This window comes from Trachurus trachurus (assembly GCF_905171665.1).
Source record: "Trachurus trachurus genome assembly, chromosome: 1".
NCBI classification, from domain to species: domain Eukaryota; kingdom Metazoa; phylum Chordata; class Actinopteri; order Carangiformes; family Carangidae; genus Trachurus; species Trachurus trachurus.
In genome coordinates, this window is record NC_139891.1 from 10,360,542 (window position 1) to 10,378,859 (window position 18,318).

Consider the following 18,318-nt stretch of genomic DNA (forward strand, 5'->3'; position numbering starts at 1 on the left):
CAACTCAGCAAGGAGAGGGTTTAACCAATATTGTAGTCTATTAAATTTGAATACTGTAGATATAAACTGAGTCTTGTATATCAGCAATACAGTACAGTATATACTATACATATACAGTATGTGTGTCTGTGTGTCAGTTCACACATATTAGAAAGGATGATTTTCTGACATACCTCCACTTACTTAACCATCAGCTAAACTCTAACTTAGGGTTTATTTGCTCCGTATGAGATATCTGCCTCAAACAAAGAAAGTGGGATTTGGTTTGTTGTAGTCATAGTATAGCATAAAATATATGTTTTTTAAAAAACTGGTCAAATAAAACCCAAATAATCAGATTTTTTAAATTCTATTTTTCTGTAATATGGGTGAACCGACCCTTTAAATATGCAGTTTACAGTACGACACTACATGACTTGAATCTGAAGTAAAATGTATATAAAATGACTTTAGTATTTTGTTTCAATAATACCACATCTAAAACCATCAATTCAGGCTTGGATTTAACTGTTGTAACTGTGACTATGTGATATTACTGTAGTATAGGTACTGTGGTGGAGTGTTTTGCGAATAATAGAGGAAATACATGAGATTATAAGCGTGTTTTTATTGTACAAACTAATGCATAAATTCAGAATTCAAAAATGTATCAGTTACTTTCAGCATTATCTAGATCTGTTCTGATGGAATTCAACTATGATTGTTATTTATTATTTTATAATAACTCAACCAAATTGTCACTCTTTAACTGAGATTTGATGACAGCAGAGGCTGATTTATGGAGCCTGCCACATATCTGTACACACAGTTTACTTATGTTCCCCATATCATGAATAAATTGACAGACTGTAGTGCAAAGTGCATATACACAATACTTACATTTAATTTATATTTGTACATTATTCTACAGGTCACATTCAAAAATGCATTGTAAATAAATGAAGGTAAAAAAAAAAATAGTGACAATAAACTGTTTTTCTTGACCAGATTTCATTCTTCATGTCTATTGTTTCATATCAAATAGATTCTATTTTGTTGATGAAATTAAAACCTGCACAACAAAGATATTCTGATTCTCCTTTCTGGTGTCCACATCAGCTCTTACACAGCCTTCCAGAATTTTTTTACCCTCTCAATAAAATCCATCAAATTACCTCCCTCTTTGCGCTGTGCGAGATCCCGTAGCAGTCGCGTTTTCAAAGCATCAACAGTCTCACTGTAGTGAACATTGAAGGGTGCCATCGGTGGAGCCCCGAGCCTGAGTGGAGGAAGACACCAGCTGCAAGTGCCGTGGTCAAACTCCATCACATCTGAGACCTTGGAGATGTTGGCCTTCTTCAGCCCAGCATCCTTCCTGATCAGTTTATGAAGCTTCTCCAGCAGTTCTTTTGACTTCCTCTTTCCACCAGACATGTCAGACATGTTAGCATGTACCAAATGACACAGTGGCTTCTTCCCTGGATCCTTTAACTTTGTGAAAGAATGAAGCACCATCTCTAAGATGTCTTCCTCTTGGGTTCTGTCCCCAGAGACAGAGACGATTGTGGCGTCACTGAGCGCCACACAGAGGCTTGCTACTTCCTTGTCACACTCATGGCTGTGATCGTCTTCAATCATCTGAAGTGGTTTCAGTCCCTCTGTGTCAATGATCATGATGCAGTCACAACCCAGTTCCTGTCTTGTGTCTTCGTTGACATTGATCATGCTGATGTACGCCCCCCTGGTGCATGTTGCTTTGCCGATGGCAAACCTGACTCCAAACATGGCGTTGAGTAGAGTCGATTTTCCTGAGTTTTCAGAACCAATGATTGTAATGACCTTGAGTTTGATGTTGCATTGAAAGATTTGGTGAAGCTGAGCAAGCACATCAGTGATCCATTTCATTGGTATATTTGTTGCGTCTCCATCAACAAGCTCAAGAGGGAAACCATCCATCAACATCTGAGCGTACAGTGCAGGCAGTTGTTCCAAAGTTTTTCTCCGATGGCTGTACTCTGGCAGGCTATTTGCACACTTGTACAACTGCCCGCACTCTCGGGAAAAGTGATCCAGCTGTAATGAACAAGTAGAAATTTGCTTGTCAACTTCTGCAATTTTCTCGGCATCTTCAGGAGATTTCTGGAGGAGCTCTTTGTAACGATCCCGCAGAGATGACACCTGGCTCCGGGTCAGATCATCCAGATCCATTTCCAGCCATTTGAGAAAATAGTAGCGCTGCACTTCGGAGGGGACTATCCCATCAAGGAACTTTAACATTGCTGCTGTCATCTCAAATCTTTGCTGCTTCCGTTCAAGGTCTTCTTCTTTTGTTCTCAAAGACTCGTGGTAAGCTTCAGTGTTATGGCCAACTTTCCGCATTCTCCAGTGCTCTGTCTCCAGCCATGAAAGCACTTTCCAGATGTGCCCCTGGAAGGGCAGTTGTTTGTCTTTGAATTCAGAGGCATTGGTAATGCGTTTGGTGATCTTGTCCACATCCCTCCTGGCACTCCGGCATTCATCACTATCTTCATCAACCAGGATACCACAGCAGCGAGCTCTGTCGGCCTGATTTGCCACTGACACAATGTTTTGGTATTTCTTCAGCATCTTGGTAATTGATTCATGCAGAGCTTTTACCAGCTCTGTATCAGTCTTTTTCTTCCCGCTAACAATGGTTGTCTTCAGATGTGATCCCTTAGTCAACATTTTGAGTGTAAAGGTGTTCCTCAGTACACTGCTAATCAAAATGACACTTGCTTTCACGTCTTTTCCCTCCAGACACTTGAGGTAAGCCGTTTCTGTTTCATCACAGAAGATGTAAATAGCTGCAGATGTCTGACAGAGGAAGGAAAACTGCTTTTCAAAAGCCCTGATGTCTCCTCTGAGGTTGGCAACAGCTAGTGGATCTGTGAATTTGTCAATGCTCCTGTTCCCACATGGGAGATACCAGCTGATTTCAACTAGCCCGCCTGAAATCCTCCTTGGTACATCACCGTAAACCATGTCACGATGAAAAAATGTGTCGTGGTGTGGCTGAGTGTTGCTAAGCAGCTTGTTCAACATCAGAGACTTGGAGAAGCCTGTGCTCCCCAGCCTGACAAATGAAACTAGAGGAATATCAGAGTCCACAATTCTTTCTTCGCAATTTAACTTTCTGAGTGCATGCATAGAGGGTCTGAAGGTTTGCACAATGTCGCGCAAGGACCACAGCATCATTGTGATTTCCCTTGTTTCACTGTTGGGGAGCAAGAGAGGGACGGCAAACTGACAGAGTGCCATTTTCAATGCTATATTCTGCTGAAGAAAGCTGTCCGAACAGAGAAACAATGCAGTTGTCAGGTCCAGGGGGTTGATGCCATTGCTCTTCTCTGCATCCACATCGCATCCACTTTTTACACTTCTAGCGTTTGGGTTCAACATCATGAGTCTCTTCAAAAAAGCCTCACAGAGTGACTTCGCAGTTTCAAGTTTGCTCTCTGATGTATCGGTTTGATTAATCCCGAGGACAGTGCTAAGTGTGAGCTTGCTGTCGTACTCGTCTTCAAGTCCGATTTTTGACAGGACGTCCCTGAGACATGGCTCTGAAACATCAACAAGAGACCAGTGAATGTGCTGGAACTAACATTTTACTCTTAATCAGGGTATCAATGCTAGATCAACTCACTCATCAGGATTACTAGACAAAATTAGGTGATTTTGGAAGACAAAAGGTTTGTCAGTCATTCTGTTAGTCTCTCTCTCTGTCAGTTCTTTCAGTCGTGGCTGGAATTGCACCTTAGATGAAATGAATATGAGCATTAGATTTTTGCGAATACGATTAAAGGCCGTTGGTGGAGCCAGAGGAGTTGGATGATTTTTCCTAAATTATTTTCATGTATGGCTATTAGAATATAGTGACAGTTCCAGCAAATATGACTTAATAACTGTTGCCAACTGTAGCTTTAACCTTTATGCAAGTGGCTGTCTTAAAATGTAAATATAACAGCTGGTTTCCCTCTCTCCCAATACCTATGTTTGTCCAGTATAAACTATAAACTAGTTTTCTAGCATAATTCAGGCCTTATATTTGCCTAATACCTGCATCATAGCATTGTCTTAGGGTATATTACAGACAAGTTATGTATTTATCTTGAAATCAGGCCAGTAAATTCTCACCTGTGTGTATGTTGATGGAGACTGGTTCACTGGGCCGACCATTTAACACAGATGAGACATATATTTTGTGCTTTGTGTCTGGCTTTAAATCTGAGAACATCTTGTAGCAGTCCTCAGTGTATGACACAAACGCCTCTTTCCCTGGACTTTCAACAGTTATGAGGAACTGATGTGGAATTCCCTCCATGTTGTCTGCTTTGGTCCATTTCAAGGACAGAGCCGTGGCCTCTGAGTGTGCTTTTTCTAAGTTTTGTGGTGGAGGCACCGCTGCAAGACAGAAGGTATTTGTAATAGAATGTAACTTAATTCATGCAGTAGAATGTAAATAGAGTGTAGTGAAAGAAAAGTGAGATGTCACAGCATCTCTGATATTACCTGTGAAAACAGATGCCGTGACCCATTCACTTAAGTTGCCCTCCAAATCTTCAGTGACCACCCTGAAGAAATACTTTTGTCCAAGTTGAAGGTTGTTTATTTCAACCTTCTGAGTATTTTTAACAGGCAGGCATTGTTCAGCCTCCATCAAGGAGCTCTTCCACCTCACTTGGAAGCTTGTAGTCCCTTCCAGGCCTTTTGGACGACCCCAGCTCAGGACTAGAGAGTTTGGCTTCACTGACAGGAACTCAATCTTACCAGGAGAGGGCACCACTGGCAAACAAAAGAGTTATTAAGTCATTCCAGGATCATATTCAGATTTTTTTTCATCATATCCAATTCTATACTTATACACACTCTACCCTCTGGAAAACACACGCAGACACACACAAACATAAGGCATAAGATTGATTGATACTGTTAAATATTAGTGTGTCCTCTGCCCAGCAATAGCTGAGAAAATGCTTATTATGGACAGTCATCCTGTCATAAATATACATGATGTCATAGACAAACCTCACCTTATTGGTCTGTTTTGTTATGGCGAATTTCAGCTACTATACTCTTTTACAGTATATTTCCTTTATCAAAAATATCTGCAGGGTGACTCACCTGTATCAGTATGATCAGGGTCTCCATCAGCAGGTATCTGTAAAAGAACAGTGTTAATGACGATAAACATTTTGCCATCATTTATATATTAATACATTTTCAGGTTTTCACCTGATTCTCAGCCCACCGGGCCCTTAGCGAGATGATGTCATGTCCTCTGTGATTCCCTTTGGTACAAATGTTACAAATCTGCATCTGATCAGTCCTGCAGTAGAAATCTGGAGGGAGGTGGTGGTGCAGACAGCGTTTCCTCTGGATTTCAGCACACACATCTTTGACTATGTGTCTGCGCTGAGTGACCACTGTGTAGTGATGCCGGCCGTGAGGTTCACAGTAGGAGGTGTTGCAGGTCAGGCAGATCTTCACAGCTGTGGCCTCATGACAGACGTCACAGGTGAAATCATGTTCTCTGTTTTCAAATATAGAAATAAAATGCTGCGATAAATAAAAGTATTAATGGGAATGTATCATGTAAGTGCCCCGAAATAGCTCTCATCCTTGCTCTCTAAAGCCTTCCGCCTCTTAACCTTGCAGGTGTAACAAATGCTACCAAACAATTCAGATATAGAAGGGTATGGTGCAGGGTTTGATGGAGGGAAAAAAAATTTGATTATCAGTTTGTTGAAGTTGGTCAAATATCATTAAAATGAATAGAAATTCATTTGGTTTATTAGTGTTTAGAAATTGGTAAACTTGAAACATGGATGATGGCAGATAGAAGACAGGGAGGGTGTGATGAAACATATGACAGGGTCTGTACTGTTTTTTGGTGTTTACAAGTCATGGCAGCTCAGCCGCTGATGAGTGTTTGAGGCACCTCCCCAACTCATGAAGTAATAACTGTGTTATTTTAGGGGATTAAAAATGTCTTACATGATATCACTTAAAACTGTCTCCTCATCAAACGGGCGTCTAGTGTAAGTAGTCGATGCGTAATCAGGCGTGTCAGATGAGAAAGTGGTATGTGCCGCCTCTTGATATTCTCGACTGTGAGAAAAAGAAGACAGTAGACATATTGAGATATTATTTATGCCAGTCATGTCAACAATATCAAATTACAATTACACACTTAAAGACGTTACTGTAATGTCACCATGAGCTGAGAATTTAATGTATTTTTAGAAATGTAAAATGATTTTTTTCTTACGTAGGATGTGGAGGCAAACCCCGACCGTGACCAGTTCTCTGTGACTCAAAACTGGATCTCAGACTCTTCACATTTACACTGAAAGTCATATATTGTATCATGAGATCTCAAAGTATATTTGGAAAAAAAAAAAAAAGAAATCTGATAAATGAGATTGTACTGACTGTTAGAACACTTAAAGGACAATTCCGGGCAAATTCAACCTGGGGCTATAGTTTCCTAATATTTTAGGTATACAGAAGGATTCTGAGGATTTTTTTCTTACTGCTACGAAAACATTGTGGCTCTGAGTTGATATTCCTTTGTTGATAAAACAAACGGGAGAGCTTCAGACGATCTGTAGACATAGTTACTGTAGCTGTCAACTTGACTCTTACGCGAGACCTCGTGAGTTCTAGTCAGACTCTGCGAGATCTTCTATTACAGCTCCGTTTACAAGCATGTCCGCTTGCTTGAAGTAAACAAACCCCTCAGTGTATGTCTGAATAGCCATCTGATGCTGTCTGTGGGAAAAATGTGCAGCTTTAAGGGATGCAAACAGCCTAAATAGGGAAGATTGGCTGGCTTACGCTGCCGTGGTGATGCAGGGACAGACAGAACTACTGCATAATACAGTAGGAGCAATTAAACCGGAAATCTTCAGATTCATTCTTTTAGACCTAAAATATTATATTATATATTATTATATTATGTTACAGAGAACAAACACTATTGTCATATCAGCCCTTCTTGTAATATGAAACTTTCAATAATGGCTTCAATCTGATCTATCGTTAAGCACTCAAAAATATCACCAAAGTTAGTGAGGTTTAGATTGAATAGATTATATATTCAGATTATTATCCTGTTCGTCCTACATACTGTATGATCAACAAAGTGAGGTGACAAATATTACAGTTGGATGAAAGTGTGATTTTTACTTGCTCTGCATGAGATCAACAGGGCCTCTGTGATCAGTGTTGAGCACTGGATAAACAGCAGTCGGAGGAAGTTGTAGGTTAGACCTTAAAATTCATCACACACAAACAAGATATATTTTCAGATGTTCTAGTTACTTAGACAGATTTGCAGCATACCAGACATTTGAACAATGCCAAGAAACATTACCTAGGTGGGTCCTTGGGGCAAGACCAATGTCCACCCCAACTGTGGGGCACTCCCCATGCTAATGTTCTGGAAGAAAAAAAGAATGTGTCTGTCTCTGAAAATGATGGCCTTGTTTCAGATAATCAGGCCACAGATGCAAAAATGCTGTGTGTAAATTGTAGTACATACATTGTATGCATATTGAGAAACACTGTCCAACAATAATAAGAAATGAAATCTGCAGGGATAGATATAATGGTACTAAAGGACCTGTGAGTACTGTGATTAATCTCCTGAATATCATATCCATAGAGCCCAGAGTGGCCAAACCAAACAGTGGCTCTAGAGAGAGCCTTCCGTGTTTCTTAATAACCTGGCATCCACCATACAGTATATCATTACATGCACTTGGACAGGAAGGGGTGGGGAGAGAGGTATTGAGTTAGTTGCAATCAGCAACCCCATGTCTAAACCCCACAAACAGGTCCATCAAAACAAAACTCTGTCTTACTTTAGGTTGCCAGAATGAGCAGAGCTGTCCACTGAAGATGCATCTGTCCCATATTCAGGATAGTCGCATTTGGGTCTCACTGATCTGAAAGAATGACAGCATCAACATTGTACCTGTGAATGTATGAGCTGTACAGTCACTGGTACTGTAGATGGCGTAGATGTGTTTTGTTTTCTTCAGAGCAAGGTTGTTTCCATCTGTTTCCAGTCTTTGTACTAAACTAAAATGATCTATATCTGTTGATAATGGCATACAGGTATGAAATTGCATTCAGTTCTCTCAGTTAAAGCAGAAGTAAGCGGAATGTTTGTGTTAATATAAGTCTTAAATAGTTTTTATCTTCAGACAGCAATCACTTATATACAGTAGAGTGTTTGGTCTGAAACACGGATCTGTCAGTCACTCTGCTCTGCTGTAAGCCGAGGTGAAAACTTTCCTTGTATCCTACAACCTTTATCCAATGAGGAGAGAGAACGGCATAAAGGGGCGGTCCTCTCTGTGTGTGCAGCCAAGGGATACACGTGAATGTGGTGACGTAGGGACGAGGGCGGGGACTGCTAACTCCATCAGCTGACAGGAAGTTAGCCAAAACGACCGGATCGCTTACTTCTGCTTTAAGCAAAAGTAAATCAATTTAATTTTGAGTAACTTTGATGGAAGGCCCTTGTCTTTTGAGCAGACATATTCTTTCATCATGGAATTTAGAAAGAGGATTATTCACATTCAACCTGACACGTGTGAAAAGTGTAAAATTATTCGCTATTGTGTGATAGTCTCACTGAATGCACAGCTCTAGAATGCAGATCTCAAAGGCAACTCTGATTTTAAGCTGAATAAAATGTACAATCAAATGAACAGATGTATGAACAGAAATATATCACTTGTGTGTAATATAAATTGCTATTTTAAGGCTTAGCGATAAAATATTTCCTTCTAATTGATTTAAACATTCCGACACATACTGTATTGTGACTTTTTAAACCAATTGGAAAATATTAAATACAACTTGGGAACTTCGACAGAGTTTACACATGACAGTGTGTCCCATATTAATGTTGACTTACGGATTGTTTTTGAAAAGGATAGGTTGTTCTATGGACTGTTCAGACTTCACACTCAAACATCCACTGTATGTTGACTGTGGTGTCTTCAATCTGAAAATAACACATTATACAATTCAGGGAATTGCATCTCACCATATTTGATTATCCTGACTTCCTCCATGTAGCAAGACCTTTAAATCATTTAATTAAATCAAATACTAATTGAATCATATTGAAAAATGCTGATAGAAATCCAGTCTTTGTAGAGAGCTATGGCTGTGGATAGTCTCCTATTTAGCAAAAAGACATGAAATTGCAATTAATGTTGTCATTAAATTCTATGCAAAATATAAAATTATTCACTTCAACCATTGGTCAGTACAATAAAGCATTACATTAAAATGTATACTTTATAAACAGTTTTGAGTAACTTTGACAGTTGTCCAATATTAAAGGGATATTTCAACATTTTGGCAAATTCATCTATTGCCATAATCCCTATAGTTTTAGGAGTAGGTTAATTACCTTTAATTGTAGGTGCAAGCTGTTTTTAGATCGGCGGAGCAGAGACATGAGCTCTGCATGGTACGTGGCATTTTCCGCCTTTCCTTAATCAAACTCATCAAATACACAATTCAACAACTCCAAAACCTACATCACCACACACATTATATATATAATTGAACTTTACAAGATGAAGTTGTTGTTTTTGGGGCAAATGCGTAACCAGAACTACATCCCAGATGTGACTTCAAAAGGTTAATTACAGTAGTTCCCTTTTTTTTTTTACTTCATGTGTCGTAATGTTACAAAATCATGATTATTTCATAGCGTGGTGAATGTGCAGGTCACAACTTGTCCATGAGAGTGTATTCGAGTTGTTGGACTGTGTATTTAGTTTGATGAGGAAAACGTGAGACTTGGTTGCATTAGCTGAGCAGCTCGCACCTCTGCCCTGCCGATGTAAAACAGCTTGCGCTGACAATTAAAGGTAATGAACCTACTCCTAAAACTATAGGGATTATGGCAATAGGCAAATTTGCCAAAATGTTGAAATATCCCTTTAATGTCAACTTACGGATTGTTTTTGAAGACAAGAGGTGGTTCAATGGACTGTTCAGACTTCACACTCAAACGGTCACTGTATGTTGACTGTGGTGTCTTCGATCTGAAATTAATTATTTTTTACAATTTAAAGAATTTACCTAATTTTCTCCATGTACTGTAGCAAGAAATGTATCTATCATCTCCAGCAGGCTAAAAGCACTGCATTAATACCTATACTCTATCAACAGTAAATAATGACAAGAAAATTAAGAAACTTTGACAGAGTTTCTTAGTGTGTTCCATATTAAAGGTGACTTACGGTTTGTTTTTGAAAAGGATAGGTGGTTCGATGGACTGTTCAGACTTCACACTCAAACTTCCACTGTATGTTGACTGTCGTGTCTTCGATCTGAAAATAATAGGGAACATCTTATCATATTTATCTCTCCAGACTGACTCCATGTGGCAAAAAAAAAGAAGCTAAAATAAAAACCATGTAAATATCACTTGAATCATTTTTGAAATAGGTTGATAGAAATCGAGTCTGTACTGAGCTATAATAACTGGCTGTGGATGGTGTTTTGTTCATCTTTGAAATGATGAGACTTTGTCTTATACTCATGAGCTAACTGCTCATACTTTATTTACTTCTCGAACACGTTCGGGTAACCCACACAGGAAGTGCATCCTCTACTGGTCACCACTGGTGGCGACACACACATATGTCAACACAGATGCCTCTTATTTAGCAAAAAGTCATGAAATTGCAATAAATGTTGTCATTTAATTAGTAAACAAAGGCATTTCATTAAAATGTATACTTTATAAACAGTTTTAAGTAACTTTGACAGAGTTTACAGATGACAGTGTGTCCAATATAAGTGTCAACTTACGGATTGTTTTTGAAGACAAGAGGTGGTTCGATGGACTGTTCAGACTTCACACTCAAACTTCCACTGTACGTTGACTGTGGTGTCTTCGATCTGAAAATAATACAATTATTATACAATTTAGGGAACATCTTACCATATTTATCTCTCCAGACTGACTCAATGTAGCAAGACCATTAAATCGTCTTGATTCATTAGGTTGATAGAAATCGAGTCTGTACTGAGCTATGGTAACTGGCTGTGGATGGTAGCCTTTTATTTATCAAAAAGTCATGAAATTGCAATTAATGTTGTAATTAATTCTCTGCAAAATGTAAAGGTATTCCTTTCCACCATTGCTCAGTAAGTCAAGGCATTTCATTAAAATGTATACTTTATAAACAGTTTTGAGTAACTTTGACAGAGTTTACAGATGACAGTGTGTCCAATGTAAATGTCAACTTACAGATTGTTTTTGAAGACAAGGGGCCCTAGTTTCGTCGACCAGGTGAAGTCTGTGATCAGCGCAGCTTCGCCACGTCAACGGGGTGTGGCCCAGGTCCATTTCGCAAGATTCGTGGGCCGCGCAGTCAGACTTAGACCGGCGCAACCCCTCCCCTCGTCCCTCCCACCGGCGCAAACGGCGAAGAGGGAGGAGAGAGGGCGGGAGGGAGACAGAAGGAGGAGAGAAAGGCGTGGAGTGGGTTTGACACAGCCGAGTCAGATCTTCACCAATCAAAGGAGCTCCTCTCCTCACCTTTAACTGCGCGGCGGGTGATGCGCGCTGCAAGTTTGTCATTTTATACTTTGACATGGACGGAGGAGACAGCGACGCCAGAGGCCGAACCTCTCCCCGAGGTCCGAGCTCAGAGTGACCAATAATGAGTTTACTAATATACTTAACCAGGATTGATCTGATACACTGAGAACCCCTACGCAATCTAAGAAACAACAACTAATAAACTAATAAAGAAACTCACATTTATTCAAACCCTGTGTATAAGATCAGAGGTGTAGGCTACACTAATCACAACATAAACACACACCATGTGGATGAAATCAGCAAGGACGCGCTCTCTCTCTCTCCCTCTCTCTCTCTCTCTCTCTCTCTCTGTCCGTCTCTTTTTTTCTCTTTTTTTTTCTGTGATAGAGATGCTGAGTACTGTAGTAGGCTATATACTGACTATCTGATACCGAGGCTGTTGTGCTGGACTAAGAGAGATGATGATTTGTGTTTTGTTTTTCATTACGGCCGCGTGATGCGGTCGCACGTGCTTATGAATTAATAAGTAAATAAATAAATACAGCGATCATCACAAGGGCAGAGTGGTATCTCAACACGGCAGCGACATGCAGTCATCCACCCTCAGTCCTGCTTGGGACATCCACAGCTGCTTTTCAGTGCCAGTTCGTCCCTGCTGTGTTAATTCAGGTGGAGTTTCCATTACGCGCCGACAGCCTTTGATCTCTGCTTTGATCTGACGTAAGATGTGACGGGACAATCTATATAGATATAAATTCACGTGTTGATTCCGTTAGTTGCATTAAATAGTGGTTATTGTGGATATTTATTGCATTGAAATGTGTCTGGAACTGTGGAGATCTGCCTGTGAGGTCTTGGTGACGTGTGTGCACTGCAGGTCAGTCAGCCAAACTTCCACTGCACCTGCTGCGCTCCGCGCTGCGCTGAGACTAGACCTGGTTGGAGGTGGCGAGCTTTCAGCGCAACCTCGGCGGGACATTTTCGGACGAAACTTCCACTGCACCAAGCTGAATCTGTGACGCCTCCCCCTGCTGCGCCGCCACGCCTATCTCAGCGCAGCACGATCTGCCAATCTTCCAATCTGACTTTGCGCTCGGCTGCGCTGGTCGAAACTTGCATTAGACCGGCTGCGCTACCTTGCGCCACCTGCGCTGCGCCAGCAAACTAGGGCCCAAGAGGTGGTTCGATGGACTGTCCAGACTTCACACTCAAACGGTCACTGTATATTGACTGTGGTGTCTCCGATCTGAAAATAATACATTATACAATTTAGGGAACATCTTACCATATTTATCTCTCTAGACTGACTCGATGTAGCAAGACCTTTAAATCGTCTTTAAAAAAAAAAGCTAAAAAAAAAAAAACATGTACATTTCACTTGAATCATTTTGAAATTGGTTGATAGAAATCAAGTCTCTACTGAGCTATGATTACTGGCTGTATGGTAGCCTCTTATTTAGTAAAAGGTCATGAAATTGCAATCAATGTATGTAAAATGTAAAATTATTCATTTCAACCATTGTTCAGTAAGCCAAGGCATTTCATTAAAATCTATACTTTATAAACAGTTTTGAGTTTACAAATGACAGTGTGTCCAATGTCAACTTACGGATTGTTTTTGAAGACAAGAGGTGGTTCGATGGACTGTTCAGACTTCACACTCAAACAGTCACTGTATGTTGACTGTGGTTTCTTCAATCTGTAATTCATTCATTTCACATTTCAGAGAACATGTTACTACCAATACATTTATTCCTGATTGATGTGAACATGTAAACAGGTAGGGTGAAATGTCAGTTTATGAAAAAAGTCAGCCACGTGTAAACATAGTTGAAGTCATTATAGTGACAACTTTAAATCAACAGTATAGGATTATATTTTTATGTGTATTGTGTGAAAAGTCTCCCTACCTTCGTCCTTTGTCCTTTGTGTGAGCAGACATTTCTGATATTCTTTTGTCTTGGATTTAGATGCAGGCTTTGTCAATGACCCCTGACAAATCTGAGAAGAGTGAAATTACGCTGCTGATCTGTCAGTGGATTTGAATGTGCAAATTACATGCAATGCAGGTCTCAGAAGCAAGATTAAGCTGATTTAATTGAGTCTAACCTGCTTTACCAGGATAGAGTGTAATGACATACTTGGCATGAAAAAAAGTCAGCAGTTTTTGACTGACAGGTGAGTTACTCCGCATCTTGACCTTTGGATAGTACAGCCAGTGGACTATGGCCAACCTGCCTGTACAAGCCAGATATCAAATCTCAAGTTCAATAAGTTGTAGAAGTATCATGTGTCTAAACTCAAGACTTATTATTTACAGCCAATAAAAGGATTTTTCCTAAAAATGTTTATCACCCTGTATTGATGCCTGTCTATACTTGCTGAAAACATAATAATCAAAATAAAATCAAAATAAATTAGAAAATAAAGAAGAAGAAGGAAATAGTACAAGGAAATAAACTAAATCAATGCAAGAGAAGTGAGAAGAGACAGAATAATTGAGATTAAAATGTAGCTAAAAGACATTCAAAATGACTGATGGACAGGGTTTAAGGAGGAAAGAGAGAGTGTATAGAAAAAGCTCATCTGGAATAAATGGGGGACTGAAAGTAGGTGGTAAAATATGGAAGGCCAACCCATAACTAACAGTCATCTAACAGGGAGTTGATAAAATCATATACTGTATAGCTGTCCAGATCCTTGTCTGTTTAAAACCTACTTTAACAATCTCCTCCAATTTATATAAAACTTTGCCACAGAGATTAAATATTAAAAATGGTTTGCTGGTTCGTTTAATGGATAAATAAATGAATAAATAAATTAATTTGTCTGTGCTAAACCAGTTATAAGCTCCCACCTGACAGACCCGAAAAAGTCAGATTTAAGTAATATATTCCCTTCTTCTCTTGTCAATATAGAGGTTGCTTCGTTTTAATAGCGGTAATATACCTCAACTGATATAAAGTATCATATAAAGTCACCATTCTAAATGTCCAATGGGTAAGAGTAAAAAAGAGCCTACCTGAAAGAGTCGCCTTGTCCATGAATACTGGGAGAGTTCAATCACAACTGAGCATGTTACTGTACAGAGCAGGGAGTAGCATGAAAGGAAGAAGACGATATTATATAAAGGCAATAAATGTGGATTGACTGACCTTTCCCCAACACGTATAATGACTTCCATACAGTTGAACTGTGTCCTTAAAGGGGAATTGCCGTTTTTTACAATCTGGACTTTATTTTTAGCATACAATACGATCAATTACTCACCCAGATAACTTTGGTGTCATTACAAGTAGTAAATTGAAAATTAAGAAATTAAATCCAGCCGCGTATATCCATATAATGTGAGTCTAGGGCACTGGAATGCAGCCTCTAAATAACACATTATCTGCCGCCAAACTCGTTCATTTCACCACTATTTTGTTATGATACGCTAGTGCTATTCCCCTCTGATTCCCCTCTGACCCCGGATGTTATCAACATCCGGGGTCTGTAGGTTGACCTACTAACCTCTGACCTGGATGATGTCATCTCTGACCGCTGCCTGGCTCATTCTGATAATAATCATTCCACTTTAGCACAACTAGCCGGAGCTTTAGTGAGACCAGGTTGCGGAGAGGAAGCCTGTGGAAGCTGAACTTCTTCCAGTTGCTCAGTCGGAAACACACAGAAACAAACCATAGTATTAGCAGTAGCAACTTTCAGGTAAACAAGCCGCGCTGCACGGCGCTCAGAGATGATATCATCAACCTACAGACCCCGGATGTTGATAACAGCTAACCCCGGACTCAGAGGGGAATAGCGTATCGTAACAAAATATTGGTGAAATGAACGAGTTTTGCGGCAGATAATGTGTTATTTAGAGGCTGCATTCCGCTGCCCTGTAGACTCGCATTATATGGATATACGCGGCTCTTGGCTGGAACTAATTTCCTCGGAACGACTTGTAATGACTCCAAAGTCATCTGGGTGAGTAAATGATCATATTTTATGCTAGAAATAAGGTCCAGATCGTAAAAAACAGCAATTCCCCTTTAAGAAAGCTTGTCACAAAATGTGTGTGTGCCCAAATGAGAATGACACACCTACTGTATGTGAGAACTGTACAACCTGACTTGTTATTGCTTAACTAACTGATCTCTCACAAATCTCTCACAAACAGCAGTTGCAGAACATGAAGATGAGCCTAAAAAACATCTACAACTCATTCACATAGAATCTGTAAGTTAGTCAACAAAATGTTGTTTTGCACGTCTTCAACAAAACAGAAAAATAATACACCTGAACAAACTCCAATTAAACTGCAAAAGGTTCAAAGATCAGTCTTGAGCACAGGGACTGTGGGCGTCTCCAAGTGACTCTGCTATTTTGGTTCATGTACAGTAGGTGCAGTACAACAAAATACTGGGTGATGTGCGGAGAACATCACATTGGGTCTCATCCATGAAACATGCGCAGCACGAATTTGTGTATAAACTGTGTGCAGCCGGAAATTTACGGCATTCATCAATCTTTTAGTAGCGCCGATCTTTTTGTAGCTACTCACAAAATCTACACCTGCTCCTGACTGTGTGTAGCACTTGTCTAAATGTAAGAATACACATAAATATTACTTGTCAGTTTTGGAAATTACAATTTAAATTTGTATTGCTCTAAGCTGATGCCTTTGGTACACGTAATTTAAACATGAAAAACGATGGGGGACAGGTTTTAGGGATCGATGAGGTACGAATGCATGCATCAAGGCTCCATCTGATGATAACTTGATATATGATATTAACCAGAAAAACTTTCATTTCATAAATGTGCAGCTGATATGCGATGCAAAGGTGTGTTGTTGTTTTGTACACAGGCTCGGTGGACGCACACTTCATCCTGGGCAATAGCGCAGTTGGCACCAGTGTCTGGATGGAGCTGTGAGAGACGGCTGGTGCATCTGTAAGAATAAAATCTGCCTGTACAACTTCATTCATGTGTTGATGAAGTGATGCTCCTCTGCAGCAGACAGCTGAGGCTGTGAAGAAGAGCCTTCTCCTGTGGCTGTTGGAGTTTTTGTGTTTATGTGTTTTTTCCTTGTTTCATATCGAATTAATTTGGTTTTACTTCTTCAGTTCAATGGTTCTTTAAACTGAGAACACCTGTTACACTTGTGTGTTACCTCCCTCCACGCCTTTGGAATTAAAGATTTTTCCTGGACTCCACTTCACCCAGAATGACTTCGATCCCCGATTTCTCTTTTTTTCTCTCTCTCTCCCTCTTTCCTTGTTTGCGTCATGATCACAGGATGCACCTACCTCCTTATATGGTGGTCAGGGTCTCCTTATATGGCTATTCATGGGCAGGGATCAATGCTAATTGCTGTTTGCGGGTTGGCATTCATGATCTTACACACATGCAGCGTGCTTACGATCAAATGATTCCTGCAGCGTTCATGAATGAGACCCATTGTGTGGTGATGACTACATTGGTTTGAAGAGAGAAATAAAAAATAAAAAATTCTGTGTATCAACACAAAGGATGTATTGACAGAGGCTGAGATTTGTCTTACCTCTCTGAGGAATGGTGTGAATGTACACAGAGCTGCAGCGCTGTGTGGGAGACGCAGCGCTGCAGACAAACTGAGAACACACCACCTACCTGTTTGAGTGGGTGGGGTAGTGGAGAAACTGTCAACCGGCTCTAACGTTACCTGCTGAGCCACTGGACGGTGACTAACAGTAACAGTCTCTTGCAACCACTGGATCAGGTTCCTACTGCCCTGATGTCCTCCACTTATACAGGCTGCTTTGGATAAAAGCTTCTGCCAATGACAAATATTGAGTGTGTGATGTAAATGGTCATTTCAATTTATTTCCCCATTTTATTTTATTTTTTAAGACTGGGATGCATTTCCACAAGTTTGCGAAGTTCAACGGATACTAACATGCATTTTAGAAATAGATGAAATAATCCCCCTGTCTAAAATTTGGACAAACTAGGCCTGGTTCTGAAGCTTACAATAATTGCCAGAAATAATAACAGAGCAGATAGGGTTCAAGCACTGAGGAGCCAAATCCACATGATTGAGAAAGGCTGAAGGAATAAAGCTAATAAATCAGGGAAATCTTCTTGATTCAAAACAATAACATATTATTTTACAAATTTTTACACTGACACATGGTTCCTCCTTTGCAGCCAAACTCCATCTAGCTCAGCTTCTTCTTCTCCGCGTTTTACCACCATCAACTGGACTGGAGTGTAGAAGGTCAGATAAACAAAGAAGAAGATAGAAAACAGATTCCTTGTATTAATACTGCACCTGTGACTCTATAAAGAAATCCATTATAAGCCTGTGCATTTTGCCTGCTGATTTCCATAACAAATTACCCACTGTAACGCGCTTCCCCCCCCCAAACCTGATGTAAACTAATGACCTCAGCTGGGCCAAAGGAACCCCTTTTAAAGTTATGGCTCCTCCTACCGAGCCTGATATTTACCTGGAAATAACCAATACATACATTCAAAATCTGGGCTCATTTCACTAAGTCAATTCACGTTTTGAGTTATATTTTTATCAACCGTTTTTTCTGTACATACACTTTTTTTTTCATTTGAAAAGGATGTCTGCGTTGAGGACTGTAGCCTCTACATGGGGCGGCCGCTTTAACCACTGCGCCACGCACCGCCCCTGTTTTTATGCTGTTTTATGCTGTTGTTTTTAAATGTTTTGTCTTTATGTAAAGCACAAT

General features: G+C 40.0%; 1 protein-coding gene across 1 annotated transcript; it reads right to left on the minus strand.

Annotated features, from left to right (window-relative positions):
- Nucleotides 1-1,101: 1,101 nt before the first annotated feature.
- Nucleotides 1,102-5,191, minus strand: LOC310993973 (up-regulator of cell proliferation-like; the record flags this gene model as incomplete). Its single annotated transcript, XM_083982463.1, has 5 exons — nucleotides 1,102-3,560; nucleotides 4,135-4,401; nucleotides 4,510-4,782; nucleotides 4,872-4,874; nucleotides 5,122-5,191. The coding sequence occupies 5 exons, from the start codon at nucleotides 5,189-5,191 to the stop codon at nucleotides 1,102-1,104; spliced, it is 3,072 nt and encodes a 1,023-aa protein (XP_083838589.1).
- Nucleotides 5,192-18,318: the final 13,127 nt, after the last annotated feature.